Here is a 21245-nt window from a genome sequence, read left to right on the forward strand (position 1 = left end):
AGTAGAGGACCCAACACCGATCCTTGTGGCACTCCACTGGTCACAGGCCTCCAGTTTGAAAAACAACTCTCCACCACCACCACCCTCTGTCTTCTACCTTTGAGTCAGTTCTGTATCCAAATGGCTAGTTCTCCCTGTATTCGTATGAGATATAACCTTGCTAGTCAGTCTCCCATGGGGAACCTTGTCGAACGCCTTACTGAACTGTTGGAATATTACGTGCAATTCTGGTCTCCTTCCTATGGGAAAGATGTTGTGAAACTTGAAAGGGTTCATAAAAGATTTACAAGGATATTACCAGGGTTGAAGGATTTCAGCTATAGGGAGAGGCTGAAAAAGCTGGGGTTGTTTTCCCTGGAGTGTTGGAGGCTGAGGGGTGACCATATAAATGTTTACAAAATTGAGGGGCATGGATAGGGTAAATAGACAAAGTCTTTTCCCTGGGGTTGAGGAGTCCAGAACTAGAGGGCATAGGTTAGGGTGAGAGGGGAAAGATATAAAAGAGACCTAAGGGGCAACATTTTCACACACAGGGTGGTATGTGTATGGAATGAGCTGCCAAAGGAAGTGGTGGAGTCTGATACAATTGCAACATTTAAAAGGCATCTGAATGGGTATATGAATAGGAAGGGTTTGGAGGGATATGGGCTGGGTACTGACAGATGGGACTAGATTGGGTTGGGATATCTGGGCGGCATGGACAGGTTGGACTGAAGGGTCTATTTTCATGCTGTACATCTCTATGACTCTATGTATATTGGAGCATCAGGAACTACTTTAAGTGATTGCCCCACACAGTCCACTGAGCCACACTCTAAGTCAGCATCTTTAGGGAGGAAGGGGAGGAAAGTAAGGAGATAAATAAATATTTGCAAGGGTGCCAATTAAGGGCAAGGACTGATTGTAAACATCTTTTTCAGATTTCGGCCCAAATCTTATTGGGTCTGATTTCAGAGTGGGCGTGGGCGATTTTATTGCTCATCGTGGGAAATACTTATGTCATATCACTAACTTGAAAAATACAAGGGCACTAATGGAATGAGAAAGTTGATATAACAAAATCCCTCTTCTATATTATTTTTATTATTTATGGCTAATGTGTGAATTGAAGCTTTATGGGAAAGGGTAAAATCTCTACCTTGAGATACGTAACATTGAGCATTTAATAGAATTTTTCTCATACTCAAGATATGTTCATGATTCAAGTTCAAACTCTGTTTTCTTGCAGATAAATTCCACATGAAAGATCAAGAGTGTGTTATCAGTTTTGACTCCACTTATGTCATTATGACTCACTGCTGCTGTGCACACCAATTGATTAGATCCTTCCTGCAATGGTTTCTAGCCAACTTGTCTGAGAGAGATTATATAATGGACTGAGAAGAATATTGAAAAACTAGAAATACCCAGCCACACCTGACACGGGCAAAGTACAGATTTCAACAAATCATGATTGCTTTTAATTGCTGCGTGTGTGTTGGCCAGAACCAATGTTTCCTCCATCTCGAGCAGAATGGCCAAGTGTCTCAGGGAAAAATTTACCCCCTCCAGAGGTGCCTTTGGAAGCCATCCCTTTTGCTGAGCTTCAAACCCACTGGCACCGGTTTTGTTACTTTACCATTTGCCAATGCAAAAGCAACTGCTTTGTTAGGAGGAAGTATTTGAGGACATTATCTCAAATATAATGGAAGTAATCAATGTTTTAAAAGTGGTGAATTAATGCCAAAAATTTGCATGAAGACATTTATTTTTGGATAGCACCACAGATTAGAACTTGATCAGACTGGCCTTTTTAACACACATGCTTGTGTTTGTATTTACAGTGAATGGCTTTCACTCATCAGGGAGCTTGTCACATCATTCGGAGACCTCGCACATGGCCTTGAGGAAGACTAGCAGTGATCCACAGGTATGTTGATCACCCTCCACTGTAGCTTGGGAATTTAAGTGTCATGATCCTGAAGTATGGAACTCCCAGGCCTGGGCTAGGATTTAATCCTGAACATTTGTGTGACCAGCTATTTTCCTCCCTGGCAACTTTGTCCCTAAAACCAAGGCAATTCAGTACAGGTTTGTGCTTATTTTCCTTCTCCTCTTTGTTCTGTTCAATTTTGGATGTCTAGGAAAGGTTTACAATTTTTTCAATTAGAGGCTCTGTCCTAAAACAGCACATGATGATTTGATAGTATTCAATTGGATTATAAGCAAATAAATTAAAGAATTAAAAAATAAAATTTTTTCATGGGACATGAGCATTGCTGCCAATGTATGTGACCCATTCATGATGGCACTCACTTGTTCATTTCAGAGGGCTGTTAACCCCCTTTACTGATTTGATTCCTGAGATGTCATATTATACATATTGTGCAGTCCTTGTCTTAGAAATGGTTTCTTTTAAACCAGTTGAAACAGTTCTTTGGACTGTTTGGCTTTTTACATTGCATTTTGCCAATTTATTATTGAAAAACTGTAGAAATTAGGACCATGTTTTTCATTCTTTGTGTGCAGAAATTATTTCTTTACCAAATGGGCATTAGATTTAGCAATCCTCCTCTGTAGTAATTTCAGTCATTCTCCATATTCAAGCTCATTCAACAGTTTGGAAGTGCTGTTGCTGAGCTCGGTTTAAGATCATGTGGCCTCTGAGCTAATGCAGCAAGCATCAATGCTGTTGGCTTGTCTGTGATCTTTGTTTGAGGTCAGTCTGTACTGGCTGATTTTTAATATGTGGTGTCCAAGTATATATTAATTCTGAGCAGTATTCTCATTTGAAAATTGTCACCTTTTAGTGAGCAACCCGAGGCCAAGCTAGAGTCTAGGAGATGAGAGAGGTGAAGCCTGATCACTGTGGTATTGTCTGTGGACACTTTGCAGTGAGCAGAGGGATTCTGGCTATAGTTTGAAGGTATATATTAGTGGATTATAGGATTACTATTAGCAGTTATTAATGTAAGAGCAGAAATTGGTTTATTGGTGGATATTATTAGTTGTCAGTGCACATTCAGTGAATTATTAATGGAAGCAATGTTTCTGCCAACTCTGTTGTTCCCCCTGTGACTCCTTTTGTCGTTTTCCATTTCCATTTCCTTTCTCCTTTTTAGCCTAGTTTCCCATCTGTTCATGCACCACAACTGCTGAGATAAAATCAAACTGCAAAGTAAGCAAGGAGACTGAATCTTTTTCAAAAGATACGTGCACCAACATTTTCAAATGTCTTGTGGGCAGACATTGTATGGTCAAACTTCTAGGGATACTTCTTTAGGGCTTTTTAAAGTCACATGCTACCAGCACTACCTTTCCCTCATCCTGAACAGCACCAATGTCGCACTCTGCATTCCTGCTGCTTTTTATTACGTTCAGTGCCCTACTCAATGCTGTTTTATACCAATTCTGACCAAGTTATTCACAATGATGCTGTCTGCTGCACGCTCCTCCCAATGTAAAGTGAGTGGGCAAAATCTTGGCAGATGGAACATGTATAGGAAAATGTGAGATTATGCACTCTGGAGGATAGGCACGAGAGACAAATATGGTTTAAATAGAGAAAGACTGCAGAAAGCTGCAGCACAGAGGGATGTGGAGTCCTTGTTTATAAATTTTAAAAAGCTAGTGTGTCAGTTCATGTAATAGGAAAGGCAAATGGAATGTGAACTTTTTTATATCAAAGAGAAAGCTATCAAAGTAGGTTGGTCATAATAAAATTATATGCGGCACTACTTCAGACCATATATTGAATACTCTGGACAGTAAGGTTCCCTTATGTGAGGAAAGATGGACAAGGATTGTGGGCAGTCCAGAGAAGCTTCACTAGGTTGATAATGGTTATGAAAACATCGTCATATGAGGAGTGATTGAGTAGTTTGGGTCAGTACTCATTCTCATTTGAGAAGAATGAGAAATTGGAATGTTAGTGAAACATATAGGGTTTTAAGGTGCTTGACAGGGAAGATACCTGCATGTGACTCCAGATCCATGGCAGTTACAGTTGACTGTTCTAACTGTCTACTGAAATGGCCACTCTGTTCATAGAGGGATTAGGGATGGTCACAAAATGCTGGCCCAGCCAACGGTGCATACATCCCATGAATTAATAAATTAACAATGATTAATTCCTGGTGTGCAGAAGTAACAATCCAATAATGCTCTCACTATATACATTTAATATTAATTTTAATACTGTAGGCTCAGCTAGCTTCACCAGTAGACCATTAAACACACAATTTCAGGGTCATGGGTCCATGCCCAATGTTGGGCAACTAATTCTTTTTGATGGGCTCTTGTGTACAGTGGTAGTGTCCCTACCTCTGAACAAAGAAGCCTGGGTTCATGCCCCATGTGCTCTAGATGTATATGATACCTCTGAACAGGCTGATTTCAAAAATATCAATAATGAACATCTTCCATTGAGCCCAACGCGCACCTCTGCCTTTACTAGGTAGGTGTGTGGTTAAAATAACCAGGCTGCACACCTGTGAGTTTCTAGAAAATACCATCTGTGGTACGATGAGCATTTTTAAGTGACCATGAGTTGACCACTTAAAGACCTCTATTGGCCCATGAATGGTGTAAAATTGTGGTGGGGACTTGTTGGGGAGGTAAGTGGAGGAAATGGCATTTGATTCCCTCTCCCTCCATCCCCACACGGAGGGGCTTTAAAATCCAGTCCTGTATTTCTAACTGGATCTGGGAACTACTGGCAAGGATAACGTGTTTCAAACCATCATGCCACAAACATTAGTTTCCAAATAGTAGCAGTGCAAGTGTGGTTCCATATATCTCACAAATGCATATCATTGTGCAGTTAATCTGTCAATGTGGAGGCGTTGTATTATTGTGCCAATGATTTCTGATTGTACAAGTTCCATTTCAAACTCCAATCTGAGTTTTGCTGGTCCCTTAACCAAAGCCTATATCTACCAGCCAAGGTTGATAGCATGGCAGTGGTCACTTTGGGACCCCAAAAAATGAGGATTGGGTTTTGAGACAAGGAAGAGCCAGCTGGTCTGCTGCTGCTTTGCCTTTCAAAAGCATCAAAAGAGACGTAAAATCAACATTACAGCCATAACAAATAACAGCTTTCTTCAAGTCCCATGTACTTTTTTTTAACTCAAAGCAGGCACTTAAGAAGCAGAATAATGATTTCTATTTGCCTATTTATATGCTAATCCATTAATGGGCCCACTGAGGGGAACGTTTATCTCCTTCTTTACAAACTGTTCCAATTGAGTCTCTGAATTGATGTCTTAAAGGGACATCATCTCAGATTTCAGAGAAAAATATATGCCAGCATGATGTTTGGAAAAGGATGTTATGTCAGCTTTCTCGAATGCAGCAAAGACCTGTTTCAGTATTTAAAACTAAATTACCTTGTCCTCCTCCTTCCCTTCCTGCCTCATCTTTGGTCTACAGATGGCGTGTTATGCTAACTATTGTTCTAGCAAGACTGGTATACTCTCCAATGTTGTACCAATATAACTTCTCAACGATCCTGAACACTGAATATTTTTTGACACCACGTTCCTCCTCTTACGCAGTTCCTTGGGATCAAAGGTGGCTTGTTTCCACTCCAGTTCAATGGCTTCTGCAATTGTTGATCAGTCCTGTGTGAGATCTGCAGACTTTGCCACGTGTTAGAGATGGTGGCTTCAGCCTATTCAAGTCTTTTCTCCATATCATTTGGTCCACAGAACTTGTCCTGTCTCATTAACAAAGTTTAATTAGTTTCACTGTCCCACTGTTTGCTCACAGTCCTACAATTTCCTTTGTGATCTCTCAGTACAATCCAATTCTCTTTCGGGTAATGCCTTCCTGATCATTATCAATAGAATTGAATTGTTTTAATGCAGTGAGTTATTCTCTCTGGGTCTTTTAACAATTATCTTAACTCAGTGTCCTCTAGTTACTGACACATTTGCCATTGGGACTTCACCCTTCTGCAACCCCCATTCAATTGCTGGCAGAACAGTGTGAATATTGCTCAAATGAGACGTGTTGCTGAAGTTTGTTTCATGGCTCACTAGAAATATAGACTGCCCAGTGTAATGCTAAGTGGTTATTAAATCAGAAGCTCCCTGCTTATTTCTGATCAGTGCTTCAGAAGTTGAGTATAAGCAAAGGTGATGGTATGATCTAACAGCTGTAGCATTGAGGAGGTTGGAGAATTAGTAATGTTCAGGATGAAGTAGCTGCAAATGTGTTGCTGGTCAAAGCACAGCAGGCCAGGCAGCATCTCAGGAATAGAGAATTCGACGTTTCGAGCATAAGCCCTTCATCAGGAAAGCCCTTCCTGATGAAGGGCTTATGCTCGAAACGTCGAATTCTCTATTCCTGAGATGCTGCCTGGCCTGCTGTGCTTTGACCAGCAACACATTTGCAGCTGTGATCTCCAGCATCTGCAGACCTCATTTTTTACTTCAGGATGAAGTAGTTGACTACAGTTGATGTTCCATGTACAAACATGTAGCATCTCCAGGATAACTGTAAGTTACGACTATATTGAATAGTTGGAGAAGATGATGGGGACTGATCAGTGTGTCCTGACCATTGTCACCTTTTTTTTTGAATTATTAAAAATAAGAGCAAGGTAAGCTGTGCAACTGGGAGCACTGGTTTGGTATTTGTGCATTCACTGATGTGTGAGAATGATATCAGGCATGCTGTATCAAATCATCAGGTCACAATCAACTGAAACTGACTCAAAAAGCTATTAATTATTTGAGTGCATTGAGCTTATCAAAGCCACTAAATAATTTCGAGTGGGGCATATAGTTTTGAAAAGGCTGATGAGTGCATTCCTTGCACATTGGTTGTGATCGAGAGTAGGGGTACCGGGAAGCACTGGATGAGTGTACGTAATAGAAAGCTCTCTCATTCCGAAACAGTGTCGGTTTTGGCAGGGAAGCAGTTAATCAGAAGAAGCCAGGCATTGTTGAAGAGTGCAGATATGGGGAAGGTGGGGGGGTGGGGAGAGAGAATTTCCTGTGTCTCTAGTTAATATCCCACATCCCACTGGCATTTGTGCACTGATTCGCTTGCTTTTGCCATGGCCACTTCAGGCGGTCACTGAAAGCTTCATTTGTCTCACCAACCAGATCCAACGAGTTTGAGTCACAAGTCGCCAGCCGGGAGGGCGAGTGACTTGGGAAAAAGCTTGGATCAGAACTGGCTTGGAGTGAGCTGAAGAGTTGAGCCCTGACTTTTTTTTTTATGCCGTTTCCCTTCCCTTGAGCAGGATGACTACTGACACTTCCTTCTCTGTCCCTCAGAGTCCAGGCGTTGGGTCACCCACCCGAAGACAGAATAAAGAAAGCACCATCACGGTGAGTACGCTGCTTTTAGAATACGCTGGGGAATGGAGAAAGGCCACCCCGCCTCCCAAAAAAAATCAACAGCAAGGCTTGTTATTAAAATAATCTCAGTGGTTTGTTGTTGCTATGGTGACAGAGCTGAATTGAGTGGGAAGAGCGGAAATCCAGCATTATTTACAAGTGCTGAGAACAGTCTACTCCATTTCCATATCTTTTAGGAGACAAACGTTTTATTTCCAAACTCCCTCTTTTATTTCCCCCCTTGTCAATCTCTGAATAGCCTAATAATTATGGTGATACATTGTACAGGGAAGCCAAAAGAAGTATGTAATGGAGAGACCGTATGTGAGAGAGAGAGAGGGGGGGGGGTTGGTTCAGTTTTACAGTTTCTGAACTGTGGGGCACAAAAACCTGCAGTGAGCAGCTGTGCTTCATGCTATTTGTAGTAAATTAACCATGTGCTTCCCAAGCTGTCTTGTAGTTTTGGTACTACAAGTTCTTGTGCCAGTGTTTGCTCCTATTTAAGGAACGTTTCAGACTCCCATGAGTGGCACCCAGCTAGACTCTGCCCCAGCTTAGCCACAAAGCAATTCTGCGCTCCGCAGTTTTCAGTGAATTAGAATTAGATTTTATTGTCACATGTACTCAAGTACAGGGATACAGAAGTACAGTGAAAAGTGTACAGATACGCCATTCTCCAGCGACTTTGTACCAAGAAACAAAGTCTTAGGGATAAATTAGAAAAATAAAAGTTAAAGGTTCATTACAGTCTTCCTTGTTAAAATGTGGGCCTGGATCTGGGCTCTTTCACTCCGATCCTGAGACCATCTCCAGCACAAAGTGGTTGTTTAGCCTTGAGCCCCTTTGCCGCTACAGAACCGTGTTGCCATTATTGGCTGCTATTTTTTGCCTCAACCAACAACAACGCCGCCACCAAAAGCCTGCGCTGGGCCAATCTTGGCAGCGCAGCCCACCCTGCTCAGGAGACCGCATGCTGTGCTGCTACTCTGCTGCCAACTTGACTCCACTTTGGAGACCACCTCTGACAAGATCACTTCATGAGGGGATTTTAAGGTGTTGTGTGTTGCTTTTTTAAGCAACGCCACTTTTCTCTAAGCACTCATGCCATGGTTCAATTTTGTTTGGGAGCTGGCAACTCCCTATCTTAAATTTTGGTGTGGAAGGAAAAGGAGAATTATTGATATTTATACTTCAAAACATCCCCAAGCATTGTTTAAAAGCATACCTTTGTTTTGCAGTTTAGTCAATGTAACAATGTAGGAAATAGGAGATGACTTGTGCACAGTAAGTTCTCACAGTCAGCCATGTAATCGTGACTGGCTAATCTATTATAGTGATTCTGAGTATAGGAGAGAACTACAGAGTGTCATAGGGTTTCTTTTACATCCATCCCAGAAAGAGCAGGCCAGGCCTCTGAGAATTAGCATCTCTGACATTGTAGCATGCCCTCACACCTGCCCTGGAGAGTCAGCCCAGAGTATGAAAGAAAATTAAGCCACTAGCACCCCATTGCAGCAACATCTACCATTTGTGTATTTAAACACTGCACATTCATGTGCCATGACACTTGAGGGGCAGATCTGTGAGCTGATGAAATATATGCAGCTTCAATCAATTTAATGTGGGTGACTTGTCAAGCTGCTGTTACCATTAGGGTTTGTACGCCACTGAAACCACAGCACCAAGAACAGCCCTTTTCAAACCCTACGTAATTCAAGATGGGCAACCAATAAATATAACTGCAAGTGGGCCCCCTTTCTGTTATACTGAATTCAGTTTCCACACTTCATTGAACTATGTCTTCAGGATCAAAAATAAAAATCTCTTTCCAAATGGGAATATACATGCAACAGGCCATTAGTGTAGTTATGCTTTAAGCTCTCCCCTACATAGTAAGGCCAAGATTTTGTCTACTTGATAACTTAGTGCATAGTTCCAATTACTCGTCTAACTATTTCCACAGAACCTTCCTAACAGTTGCATATTATCTACACAAGTGTCTTCTGTAAATGTACAATTATTGCTAAGTATTGATTCCCACTTACCAGCACAAATTGGTCATTAAAGGGCATTCTTATGAGTTAATTCTCTCATCAATCCTTTGACAGTGAGCCTTGGAAGTGTGCATCAAAATTCTTGCTGTGCCTTCCTGGTAGGTGACGTTCTGTACAAAGATCATGAAATTGAACTTTAACTCTTGAACTCCTGTGACAGTGGGGTAATGAGCACTGTTCAGTTTTAAATAATATACACCTTGGATCACCAGGGACCTGGATTCAATTCCACCCTAGGACAACTGACTGTAAACAGTTTGTTCTCCCCCTGTGTGTATGGGTTTCCTCTGGGTGCTCTGCTCTCCTTCCACATTTCAAAGATATGCAGGTTAGGTGGATTAACTGTACTACAAGTTGTCCTAGAGTGTCCAAGGATGTGCTGGTTATGTGGGCTGGTCATAGTAAAAGAATCCTCGTGCAGGATTATGGGGATTGGGTGATGGGGTGGATCAGGGTGGGATGCTCTTTTGAGGGTCAGTGCAGACTCAATAGTCTAAATCGCCTCTTTCTGCATCGTAGGTATTGTATGGTTCCATGAGCAGTAAGTTTTGCCCAGTGCCCTGACCAATATTAATCTGTCCACCAACACCCAAAACTGAAGCACAAAAGTGCAACAGTGTGGAACCAAAGTAAAACAGAAAATGCTTGGATTACTATTTGAACCCATGAACCCAGAACATTTGTCTCGGAGTTTGATATGCTTGTGCATTGATGTTACCATAGGATTGGTAATCAGGGAGCATCTGCGGAGAGCAAAACAAAATCTGTTGTGTTCAGTATGTCAGGATACATTTACAAGACTTGCTCATGATCTGAGGATATAACAGTCTCATTCTCCATCTTACTCTAGGTTACTTGAGTCATGGCACTCTGATGTTAGTATGCTCCTCTATTGTAAGGTGCTCGCCTATTATTGGCCCAGACACTAGCATGACTGAAAAAATGTAATGCTTTTGCACAATATTTAGTTATATTCAAAGTTTATTCAGTACTGTGATATCCTCACCCATTTTTGTGCTATGGAAGATAATGTAAGCATTGCTACATCATTTGTGAACCTCCTGCTGGTGGAGGTGAGCTCAGACAAGATGTTTCTGACCACGTGCTATTAATTTCCTTTCTTGCTGGTTGCTGCCTGACCTGCTGAATATTTGCAGCTTGTTCTGTTTTTAACTCTAAGCATGAGAACTGGTTATTTATCATATTGCTATTTTGGAATGTTGTCATGTGCAACCTGAATGCCCTGTGTTTATTACACCAGGAAGTGCACTTTAAATGTAGTTCATTGGTTCCAAATTGCTTTTTGAGCTTGCCAATGGCTGTATGATGGAAGTTTTGTTTTCCTTTTGTGGAGGCGTTTATTGTTTCTTGAAGTTTGGTTGACAAATTTTGTGTACTTGGTTATCAAGGTCTGTACTCTGCAGTACCTTGCCGGAGTGTGATATTCTGCAGGGGAGAGTCTGGATGTTAAGAGTTGACATGTTTTTCAGAATTTAACATCATCCTTGTTGCATTCTGATTGTGTTCATAGCCTAACTGTTTGCACACTGAAGGTATTGCGTTTGGGACAGGCACTTTTTCTAAAAGCGCTTTTCTTCCTGGCCTGATGGTACTGAGGATTGTGATAATGACATTGCTGCTTTTGCCACAAATCAGGAAACCGCAGAGTTAACATTTCTGCATTGCTCAGTGATTTATGGTGACCCACAAAAGGTTTGGAGGGATATGGGCTAGGACCAGGCAGGTGGGACTAGTTTAGTTTAGGATTATGTTTGGCATGGACTGATTGGATTGAAGGGTCTGTTTTTGTGCTGTATGACTCTGATTTCCAGGGAAGTTAAAAGGTGGTAGCTTTATTACTGAACGTATTTATTCCACAAAATCTATGGACTGCCAGCTTTGCTGGAAGTGATTTGAATTTGCACGAGTCTAACCCTTGGACCGTAATATTACCTCTTACAGTTTGTTGGGACAGTTAACGTGCAACTCTGGACAGTATAAAGCATCTTGTGTCCAGCTGTCTGTCCAGTTTGGCAGTGAAAGATATTCTATGTACTGCAGCCCACCCTGTTGTGGGTGTGTTTCTGGCTCTGAAACTTTTAGCTTCATAGAAACTCTGAAAGAATCCAAACATTCATCCCAAATAACAGTTATATTGTAATTACAGTGCACTCAATTTTACCACAATACTCGATAAGTAGTAGATGGCTGGCAGTAACTTAAGAGGCTGTCATTCGTTCAATCAAATGATTCCATTAATGCCATAAATCTCACAACCATACCTTCAGTAGAGCTGAGACATTGATTTGCAGCTTCTATCTTTTATGTTTTTAAACAGATTTAACATGGTTTGAATTTATCAATTATTATCACAGTTATCAATTATGTTTTCATTGTGAGTATCTTTTTTGAAGTTCAAACATTTGATGTGGACACCATTGGATGTAGCAGCTTATCTGAACTGTAGCTTTTACACAACAAACTACATAAGCTGACTGCAGGACAAACATATACTCAGTTTTAAGCAGAACTTCCTATGCATAATTATCTAACTTTGTTGTTCTGGAGCAGATTACAATTTTCTGAAATTTGCATGTTTGTAAGCTATTAATGACTTCAACAATGTTAATGGAATACATGAGATTAGTGTTGTGAGCTCAGTAGAGAAGGGAACAAAACAAAATCAAATTAATCTTAATGAATTTTATGTCTGTATGAATCCACTCCATGTTCTCGTAGCTTTCTAATAGTAATTGCCAATTGGCACCCAATACTATTGAGAAGTCAACAAGTATTCGTTTCAGCACCAACTAAAATATCATCAAAGACGCGCATTGTAAATGTCCAAAAATCTGAAGTCCTATACCCTGGCAAACCCGGAACTTAAATCTGAGCAGATTCAGGTAGGTATTATCTGCATACAGCCATGCACTACTTATCCCAGAAGTTCATTTTCAAAATGATTATGTAAGCGAGCAACAACATAGAACACGAAATTATTAGAAGTGCATATGACCCAGAAGAAGAATATTGTCTCATTCTTATGTGCTTACTAGTTTCACTCTACATGACCCAGCTCTGATTTTAAGATTGGTTGGTTGATCATCTACCAAGGAATAGTTTTCTTTGTATATCACATATCAAATTCTCTTAACAAACTGAATATCTTGATGAGATCACATCTCAGATATCTAAATGACAGGAAATATAAACTGTTTATGTGACCTATCCTTGCAAATGAAAATTTTGTGGTTGGCGTCACCATTGTCGTCATTAATTCTTAACCAGTTTTACTATGACACTGCTGCCATTAAATCCTCTGCTTAGTCTTGAACCCTTACTGTCTTTATACAATCTGCCATTTCAACTGATGTCATATTTGTTTGTTTTAGCAAACGCACTGGATATAGGTCTTATGGACATGACAAAAAGTATCTTGGGATCCAAAGGTGGTGGAATTAGTTAATTTCCTCCTTGGATTAAATGTAAATTTCACTGACATACATTACATATTCAATGACTTGAAGACTTCTATAGTTATCTGAAGTATGTTAGCTGTTGAGTAAGATACAAATGTATTCAGTTTTTAACATTGATGTTTTTCATTGTTTTCCTTACCCTTTGGATATTTGCCTCCTAAGTTCAAGTTTGTGTTAAGTTTTTAGATGCATTTCAAACCAAAAGGAAAGGTGTTGTGTTCTTCCATAGTCATTTGTGAATAATAGTATGATTGAAGTTTGCAGAAAGGATCACTTATTTGTTTATAGGTTCCAAGTGTTACTGACTGAGCCAGCATTAATTGCTTGTGTCTATTTGTTCCATGATTCTATGTGCTACTTGCTTGCTTGGGCCATTTCAGAAGACATTTAGGGACCTCTTAATACAAGAATTTTAATGAATTCCAGTTTCCCAATCTGCCACGGTAGGGTTTGAACCTGTGACCCCTGAGCATATGCCTGGGAGTGTCATTGCTAGTGCAGTGACATTACCACAGGTCCAGTAATCCAGAACACATGCATTCATATACATTTGTTCCACAGGTGAATGTTGGAATATGGTTTGACGAGAGCCATTGATGTTTTAGGACTTTTTATCCCAAATGGTTATACATCAACTAGTTAACAGTACAAGGCACCATCACTGAGTTAGACTATCTGCTCATCCACCATCCACCTCGGGCCTTCATAGATTCCACCCTTAATGTTGTTTCAGCTGTGATTTGCCTAACTCAGCAGGATAGTGAACAGTCACAAAACAATTATTCATTCTGTTTTACCATTCAGAGAAAATTGATTCTTATTTTTACTCCAAATTTGCCCGCTTTTTGATCTATATGTTTTGTTGGTCTTTGCTGTTGCTCTTTTGATCTTGAAGATTTAATTGACCAAGCAGCCATAGTCTTTTGGAAAATAGAATTCTAGATTTCAGTTGGCCTTTTTGTGAAGATGTGCTTTCTGATTTCACTCTACATGATTCCACTCTGATTTTTTTTAGATTGTTGGGTGACGTTCACCCACCAAGAGATAGTTTTCTTTGTATATTACATACCAAACTCTCTCAAACTAAATATCTTGATTAGATCACGCCTCAACCATCTAAATGAGAGAAAGTACAAGCCACACTTCTCTGACTGAAATGACTCCACTGAAGCCAGGAGCCTATCACTAAGTCACCTTGTATCACACGTGGAGATTCCTTGACACTGATCCAGCTCCCTCAGTGCCAGCCCTCTGAAGTGAATAGAACCCCTGTCTCTCCTGTTCTTATCTGTCAGCCAGGATCCTTGATTTAGGGATGTTAATCTAGTCCAACACAATCTGGGATGTCCACTTGGCTGATCTCATTAAAATCACTACAGTCACCTATCTTTATAATTTAAATGTTTAAGATCTGTGTGTGTGCTTATACATATTAATTTGTGAACATACGGATGAGGAGCAGGAAGAGATCATTTGGCCCCTCAGATCTGCTCTGACATTCCTGCTTACCTTTCACTCCCTTGCTTATCAAGAGTATATTCACCTTTGTCTGAAAAATATTCAATGTCTCTTTTTTTTATTTTTACTACTTTTTGAGGAAGACTGCTCCAAAGATTCCCAAACCTCTGAAGAAAAGAAACTCCGAGCTATCTTAAAGCTGACTCCCTTATTGAGTCATAGAGATATACAGCACGGAAACCGAACTTTGGTCCAACCCGTCCATGCCAACCAGATATCCCAACCTTATCTAGTCCTATTTGCCAGTACTTGGCCCATATCCCTCCAAACCCTCCTATTCATATACCCATCCAGATGACTTTTAAATGTTGTAATTGTATCAGCATCCATGACTTCCTCTGGCAGCTCATTCCATACAATCATCCAAAATTTTTCTGGAAAGGTGGACAATTTCTCATTTTCCCAATTAGACTTTATTTGTCAAATCTTTACCCAATCACTTAAGCTAATTATATTTGTTTGTAGCAACCTTCTCCTTTTAACAACTTCCTCCATATCTTTGTTTCAGAAGTAAGTTTAGTAAATATCCCTTCTTTTCTTCTAAGCTATTTATACACATTGTAAAAGGTTGAGGCCCCAGCAGTACTCCCTGTATCATACCGCTCATTGCATCTTGCTAACCAGAAAATGACCGATTTGCGCTTACTGTTTCCTGCTAGCGAGTCAATCTTATATTCATACCAATGTCCTATTCTCCATTATGAGCTTTAATTATCCACAGTGACCTCTCACTACTGTATTGTATTAATGATTTGGAGATGCCGGTGTTGGACTGGGATATACAAAGTTAAAAGTCACTCGACACCAGGTTATAGTCCAACAGGTTTAATTGGAAGCACACTAGCTTTGGGAGTGACGCTCCTTCATCTGATCTCACAATCACCTGATGAAGGAGCGTTGCTCCGAAAGCTAGTGTGCTTCCAATTACACCTGTTGGACTATAACCTGGTGTTGTGTGATTTTTAACTTTGCATTGTATTAAGGGCTTCAGGAGCCCAGAGCAAACTTGTGCTGATGTCACGGCTGCATATTGCTGGTCATAAATAACACACACAAATGGGCAGAGTTACTCTCACTGACCTTAAACCCATGGACAATAATTAAAAAAAAAGTCTTATCTAATGCAATTGTGGGTATATGTATGATTACTGTGAATGGAGGCATTTAGTATTAATGGAGAATAAATTGTTTCACTTTGAAGGCTGAATGTGAAGACAGTTCTTGACTTTGCCTCTTCTCAGTCAGTTTGAAACCCAGCCTCTGTGTGGCATCAGTTCACAAAATAAAAGATACTGTACCCTTTCCAGAACTAATTATCTTTCCTTCAGTCTGGTTCCCAAAACATAACACAGTGCTCCAGCTCAGGGCTGACCAAGGCTGTGTACAATTGAAATATAACTCTTGAGTGCTTGCTGTCTTGCTGTCTGTCTGTCTGTCTGTCTCTCTCTCACGCTCTTGCACTCTTTCTCTGTTCTAGTTCTGTTGTGATGAATCTCCCCATCTTTTAATAGCTTTTCTGGCTTATGTTTTGTAGTTGTGCTCTAACTTTGAATGATTTGTGGGCCTGGATACCCAGATCCCATTGCTTGATCACACCTACTGGAGTCACACCTTTGAAAAATGTTCCAACTACCTTAAAGTGGATGACCTCCCCTTTCCCAAATTGAACTTTACGCGCTTTTTGTAACTTCCTACTCCCTGGCACATAATGCAATTTGCTGTGGTGATTGAAACACTCAGAGGCACAGGCATGTGCAAATAGAACAAGGTCATTCAACCTTTTGTATATGTTGTCTGTTGGCAGAAAAGTGTCTAGAAACTAAAAATATGCTGTCACTCAGACTAAATTTCAGTATGACCAATTTCAGTTTGACCAATCTGTTGAATTCTTTGCAGAAGAGTAGATTATAGGTAAGGGTGATGCAGCAGTGATGAAAAGTTCGATATTAGATTCATGTCTGAAATTAGAACTTCTCAAATAAATAAAACCAAGAATGCAAGAAATATTCAGCATGTGCTGAAACTTCTACAGAGAGAAAGAGACTATGTTTCAGGATCATTCATCAGAACATGAGTTTTACATTTGGGGTTGGGGGGTCACAGCACTGGCTATCTATGGACAAAGAGGAAACAGGATTTGAGGATCCGAGATTATTACTGAGGTTACCAAAGACTGAGTAGTGGGGCCAGAAAAGACCTTGCTGGTGGGGTGGGCCACAATTTCTTAGGAAGAAGAATACTGGAACACCATGAAAATAAATGTTTCAGTAGAATTAGGAAGCTGTGATCTGTGGGAACAAATATTACCAATCTCTGAAATAGAGATGCAAGTTAATCTGACCACAAAATAACCAAGACTTGAATTAAGTCCAAAGGGATTGAGTTGAAAATCAGAAAATTTGTTTAACTTGCATAGAATCTCAGTCAAGCCACACTTAGAGTACCATGAGCAGTTCTAGTCCAAATTGCAATACGGATATAAAGAGGATGAAAAGGTGACTGATCCAAATTTAAGCAGGTTTGAGAAATGTTCTACCCATGAGGAAATAGCGTCTCTTCCTTCTAGAAAGGAAAAGATTGTGGCATGAGCTTGGAGACTGAGGATGTTTGAGGTGGATGCTAAAGGGATAGTTTTCATTACAAGGGAAACCAGAACTTAAGCTGTAAGTACAAGTATTCAGTGGTGAATCCGACCTGACATTTAGAAAATGTCCTTAGCCAGGTCATGGATTGTAGGTAGAATAAGAAGTCATTGAGGAAATTAGCATTGGCAGTATAACAACCTATGTATTTTTTGTAGCACCCAAAGCAAAACATATAAAATGTTGCAGGAGACTCAGCAAGAGTATTTTGCAATTTTGTCAATGCAATAGGTTTGAAGATGTGCCTTTAAAGTGATGTTGAGAGGCAGAGGGGTGTGTAGGAGACATTCCAAACTTGCAGCTGAAGGCATGGCTGTCGATGGTACAGGAATTGCAATTTGGAATGTGCAAGGAAGCAGAATTCGAGGGGCACAGATATCTGAAGGGATTAGTTGAAGATGATAACAGATAGTGAGGGGTGAGCTGAATTGAGAAATTGAGTGATGTTATGGAGGTGGAAATTTACAATTATAAATGGCCCAAACGTGAGATCGAAACTCATCTTAGATCAAGTGTGATATGATGGTAACGAACAGAATTGGCTAAATTTCGCTGAGAGGGAAGAGGGTGAAAGCAAAATTGGGGAACTGAGTTTGGAGCAGGGAATGAATGATGCATTCAGTCTTTCCAATTTGAAGCAAGTTGTTGCTCTGTCCCTAATGGATTTAGGATAAACAATTGGATAATGCAGCACTTATGCAGGAGTTGAGCGATCTGGTGATGGAGAGGGTGATGTACATGCAAAAGTACCTGCTCTGCCTTTGAGATGATGTCAAGGCATAGGTTCGTAGAATCCCGAACAGTGTGGAAGCAGACCTTTCAGCCCATCAAGTCCACACTGATCCTCTGAAGAGCAGACCCACCACTTCACCCCATCCCTGTAACCCTAAGTTTTCCATGACTAATACACCTGGCCTGCACATCCCTGGACACTATGGGCAGTTTAGCATGTCCAATCCACCCAACCTGCACATCTTTGTGACTGTGGAAGGAAACCGGAGCACCCATGGGAAACCCAAACAGATGTGGGAAGATTGTGCAAACTCCACACAGTTGCCTAAGGTGGAATTGAACCTGGGTACCTGGCAATGTGAAGCAGTGGTGCCAACCACTGAGCTACTGTGCTGCCACAGATTATCAACAAGAAAAATTAGAAGCAAGAAGTGCAGGGAACAGGAAGAAAGCCACTGCAAGTGATTTTCTGAATACAATTTGATGGAAATAGAGCCAGGCGAGAGCGACCCCACCCCTCTCAAAGGAACGCAGTGTTCCTTGCAAGAGTGAGAATGCATTTTGGACATTGCAACAACACATTCAAAGGGAGGAAAGCAAGGTTGGACATGGGCCAATAGTTAGCAAGGATTGAGGAGAGAAGAGATTTGTTTTTGAAGAGACTGATGATGATAGGTTTAAAGGAGTGGGGTCAGCATAGGAAGAGAACTGTTTACAATATCTGCTAAAATGAAGGTAAAGAAGGGAATTTGGTGATGGGTATTTCGGAGAGTTGACGTTTTAGGAAACAGGATATGAGGGAGGGGTCAGCAGAAGGATGTATTGGTGGATTGAGAGGAAGGTAGGTGGGACCAAACATCAGCATGTACCTTCTGGGCTAGTAGCATTTGGATTTGTATGCATCAGTCGCATAACTAAAGCATCATCTTTACAGTTACCTTTTAGGGGTTTTTCAGTACTTAATATTATGTGAAATAACTAGAAGTATCAAGACAGTTGTAAGTCAGAAGTGCAAAACTCAATCTATCAGCATCTTCTGAATACTGAGATTGATCTCAACTCTGTAATTCAATCCTACTTGTTGCTGTTTGTGTTACAGACAAATTCATTTCTCCCTGCCAGAATGAAAAGTGACTTTGTGCAGTTGAGTGGTTTGAAAAATATTTTTTCTCAAATTGAGGTTCGCAGTTAGATGAATTATTCAAAAACATTAAGGCGTTTCTTTATTTTTGAAAAACACCTTGTGATATAGAGGTTGCACAGAAGTGTGTATGATGGATTCTGAGGGCTCAGGCCTAAGATACCTCTGCTAACCCTCATGCACCTGTACTGTTTTTGATTTAAACAAAACACACTATGAACCCAGCATCTTGGGGTGAACTAAACTTGGAGATTGCATTGTAAGGAACTTTGGATTAACTATTTCAAAACCAGAAAGCTGTAGATATTGGAAATCGGAAGTATTAAAAAACGGGACTGGAGATAATCATTACGTCAGCCAGTGTCTATGGAAAGTGGAACGGAGTTCAGATCGCCCATATGGTTAGTTATTTGAAGCTGTTTTGCTAAAGGTCAGAAGGTCATCCCCTTCCTACTACCTCCTTGGATAAGTTTGAGGATCTTTATGGGGCTGAAGTGGTGTATCATGAGGCCTTTCCCAGTTTTTCATTTCTGATAATTTGTGGTATTTACCTCCTCTACCTGTATGTATTATTGGGTAAATATTGTTGAGGTGGCTAAATCCTTCTATGTCTTGGGCTGTTCTAAATATGTATTGGTTGAGGAGACACTAATGTACAAAAGGAACCTGCTTCTGAGATAACAAGGAGGCTTATTGCATTATATCAATAAAAACAAATCTATTTGGTCAGGCATAATTACTAGTGCTTTCAGGAGTTGTACGGACGCATCTTCTCTCTCCAAAGCTAGAATAGACCACCTTGACTCCAACCTCTAGATAAAGCCACTGTAACATTAAACACTTCCAAACCATTGTCTTGTACACCAGTTGACATAAATTGATATTGTTTCCCTAAAGGCTGGAATGAGGGGTGCAGTAAAGCATCTGCAGTATGAAGGTGGGCAATCTGCATGTAACCCAGCCTAAAGATACAGGGGCTATTGGTTTCACATAGAAGCTCAACCCCCATTGCTAGTGAAACTGACCTCTTCAAACTGAGTAGGAAAGTCTCCAAGTTAGAAGGTTGTGTGCCTGGACAATTTTTAAGGAGTCCCTTTTTCCTGGGCTTTGCCTTCACAATGGAATACTGAGGAAGACCCATTTAAGTTTAAGGGCATGAAGATGTCTGTGCTGTGATGGGTTTTCATTGCTGAAATACGTGGCTGGCTCTGATGTAAACTGCTTAGTGTTTCCATCACTATTAAGATCACCAATCCAGCAGTACAAATAGCATCTCAGTCACGCTGCCAGGTTACTGTTGATATTATCAAAGCTGGCAGCTGCAAACTGGCAGTGTTCATGGCATCAGAGTGCACGAAGAGCCGCAATCAGAATTGTCGAGCTTTTCTGTGATGTTGTGCAGACCACAGACCTCAATGCTGCAATGACATCTGTCATGTGTGTTTCAAATGTCATGCTTCATTACGGTGGAAGCAAACTGTAGGTTGCCATAGTAACAGATGCTCCAGGCGGTACACTCAAGGCTGCAGTGTAGTTGGTAAGCTCAGGATTTACTCTCCACACTGACTAAACATTGCTGTTTTGTCAGCCATTAGGAGAACATTAACTGGATTTTCATTTATTTTTCATAGGGATGATTTTAATAAAAACTAACTTTCCCTCTAATATGCAGTATTTTCTCACTATCCTTGTAGCTAACTATATAGCTCACTGTCGACTTGCGTATTTTGCAGTTTCTTGATGTAAATGTTAAGAGAAGAAGAGGCTTAAAATCTCTGCCGAATTACTTGATTTGAGGTAAAACGATGATCTCTCTACATGGGGACTGAGGATTCAATGAATTCTGAAATGGTGGATGAGTCCAGTGTATGATCTTTAGATGCAGGGATAATGCTGCTTTGAGGAGTTGGGTAAGTGGTTTGTTTGGAAGTTGGTGCTGCACATTTCCAGTAGATGTTCTCCCTGCCTTCCTGAGAGAAATTGCTCCATTTTGGTTGGTCACAGGTTGGTGAACCCCACCCCACTCCAAAAGAGAAGAATCAGCTGACAGCAGTGTTTGACGCCTCCTGGAATGCTTTGAGGACATTCCTAAAACACCTGCTCTATTATCCTGTAAATGTATCACAAATGAGGCATTCTGCTTGCCTGAAGCCATATTGAAATATCACAATGAACCGTATGGAGGTTACCATTGACCAGGAACTAAATAGATCAGCCATATAAATACTGTAGTTAAAGTGTACTGATTGGAATGATGTCAGCCAGGTGGACCTCAGAGAATGAGTTCCCTGGTTGAGGCTGTTAACCTGGGTTTAATCAGGGAGCCCTGGTTGACAGATGTAAACAGTAGT

The 21245-nt window shown here is 40.6% G+C and overlaps 1 protein-coding gene across 1 annotated transcript in view; it reads left to right on the plus strand.

Moving 5' to 3' along the window:
* LOC132827854 (growth arrest-specific protein 7-like) overlaps positions 1-21245 on the plus strand; it is a 459456-nt gene that overhangs the window by 319453 nt on the left and 118758 nt on the right. Inside the window, exons 4-5 of the mRNA XM_060844608.1 lie at positions 1824-1909; positions 7266-7319. Of these exons, the coding sequence (XP_060700591.1) occupies positions 1824-1909; positions 7266-7319 (140 nt within the window). The remainder of the gene's footprint in view (positions 1-1823; positions 1910-7265; positions 7320-21245) is intronic.

Source organism: Hemiscyllium ocellatum, chromosome 25, assembly GCF_020745735.1.
Source record: "Hemiscyllium ocellatum isolate sHemOce1 chromosome 25, sHemOce1.pat.X.cur, whole genome shotgun sequence".
Classification (NCBI taxonomy): domain Eukaryota; kingdom Metazoa; phylum Chordata; class Chondrichthyes; order Orectolobiformes; family Hemiscylliidae; genus Hemiscyllium; species Hemiscyllium ocellatum.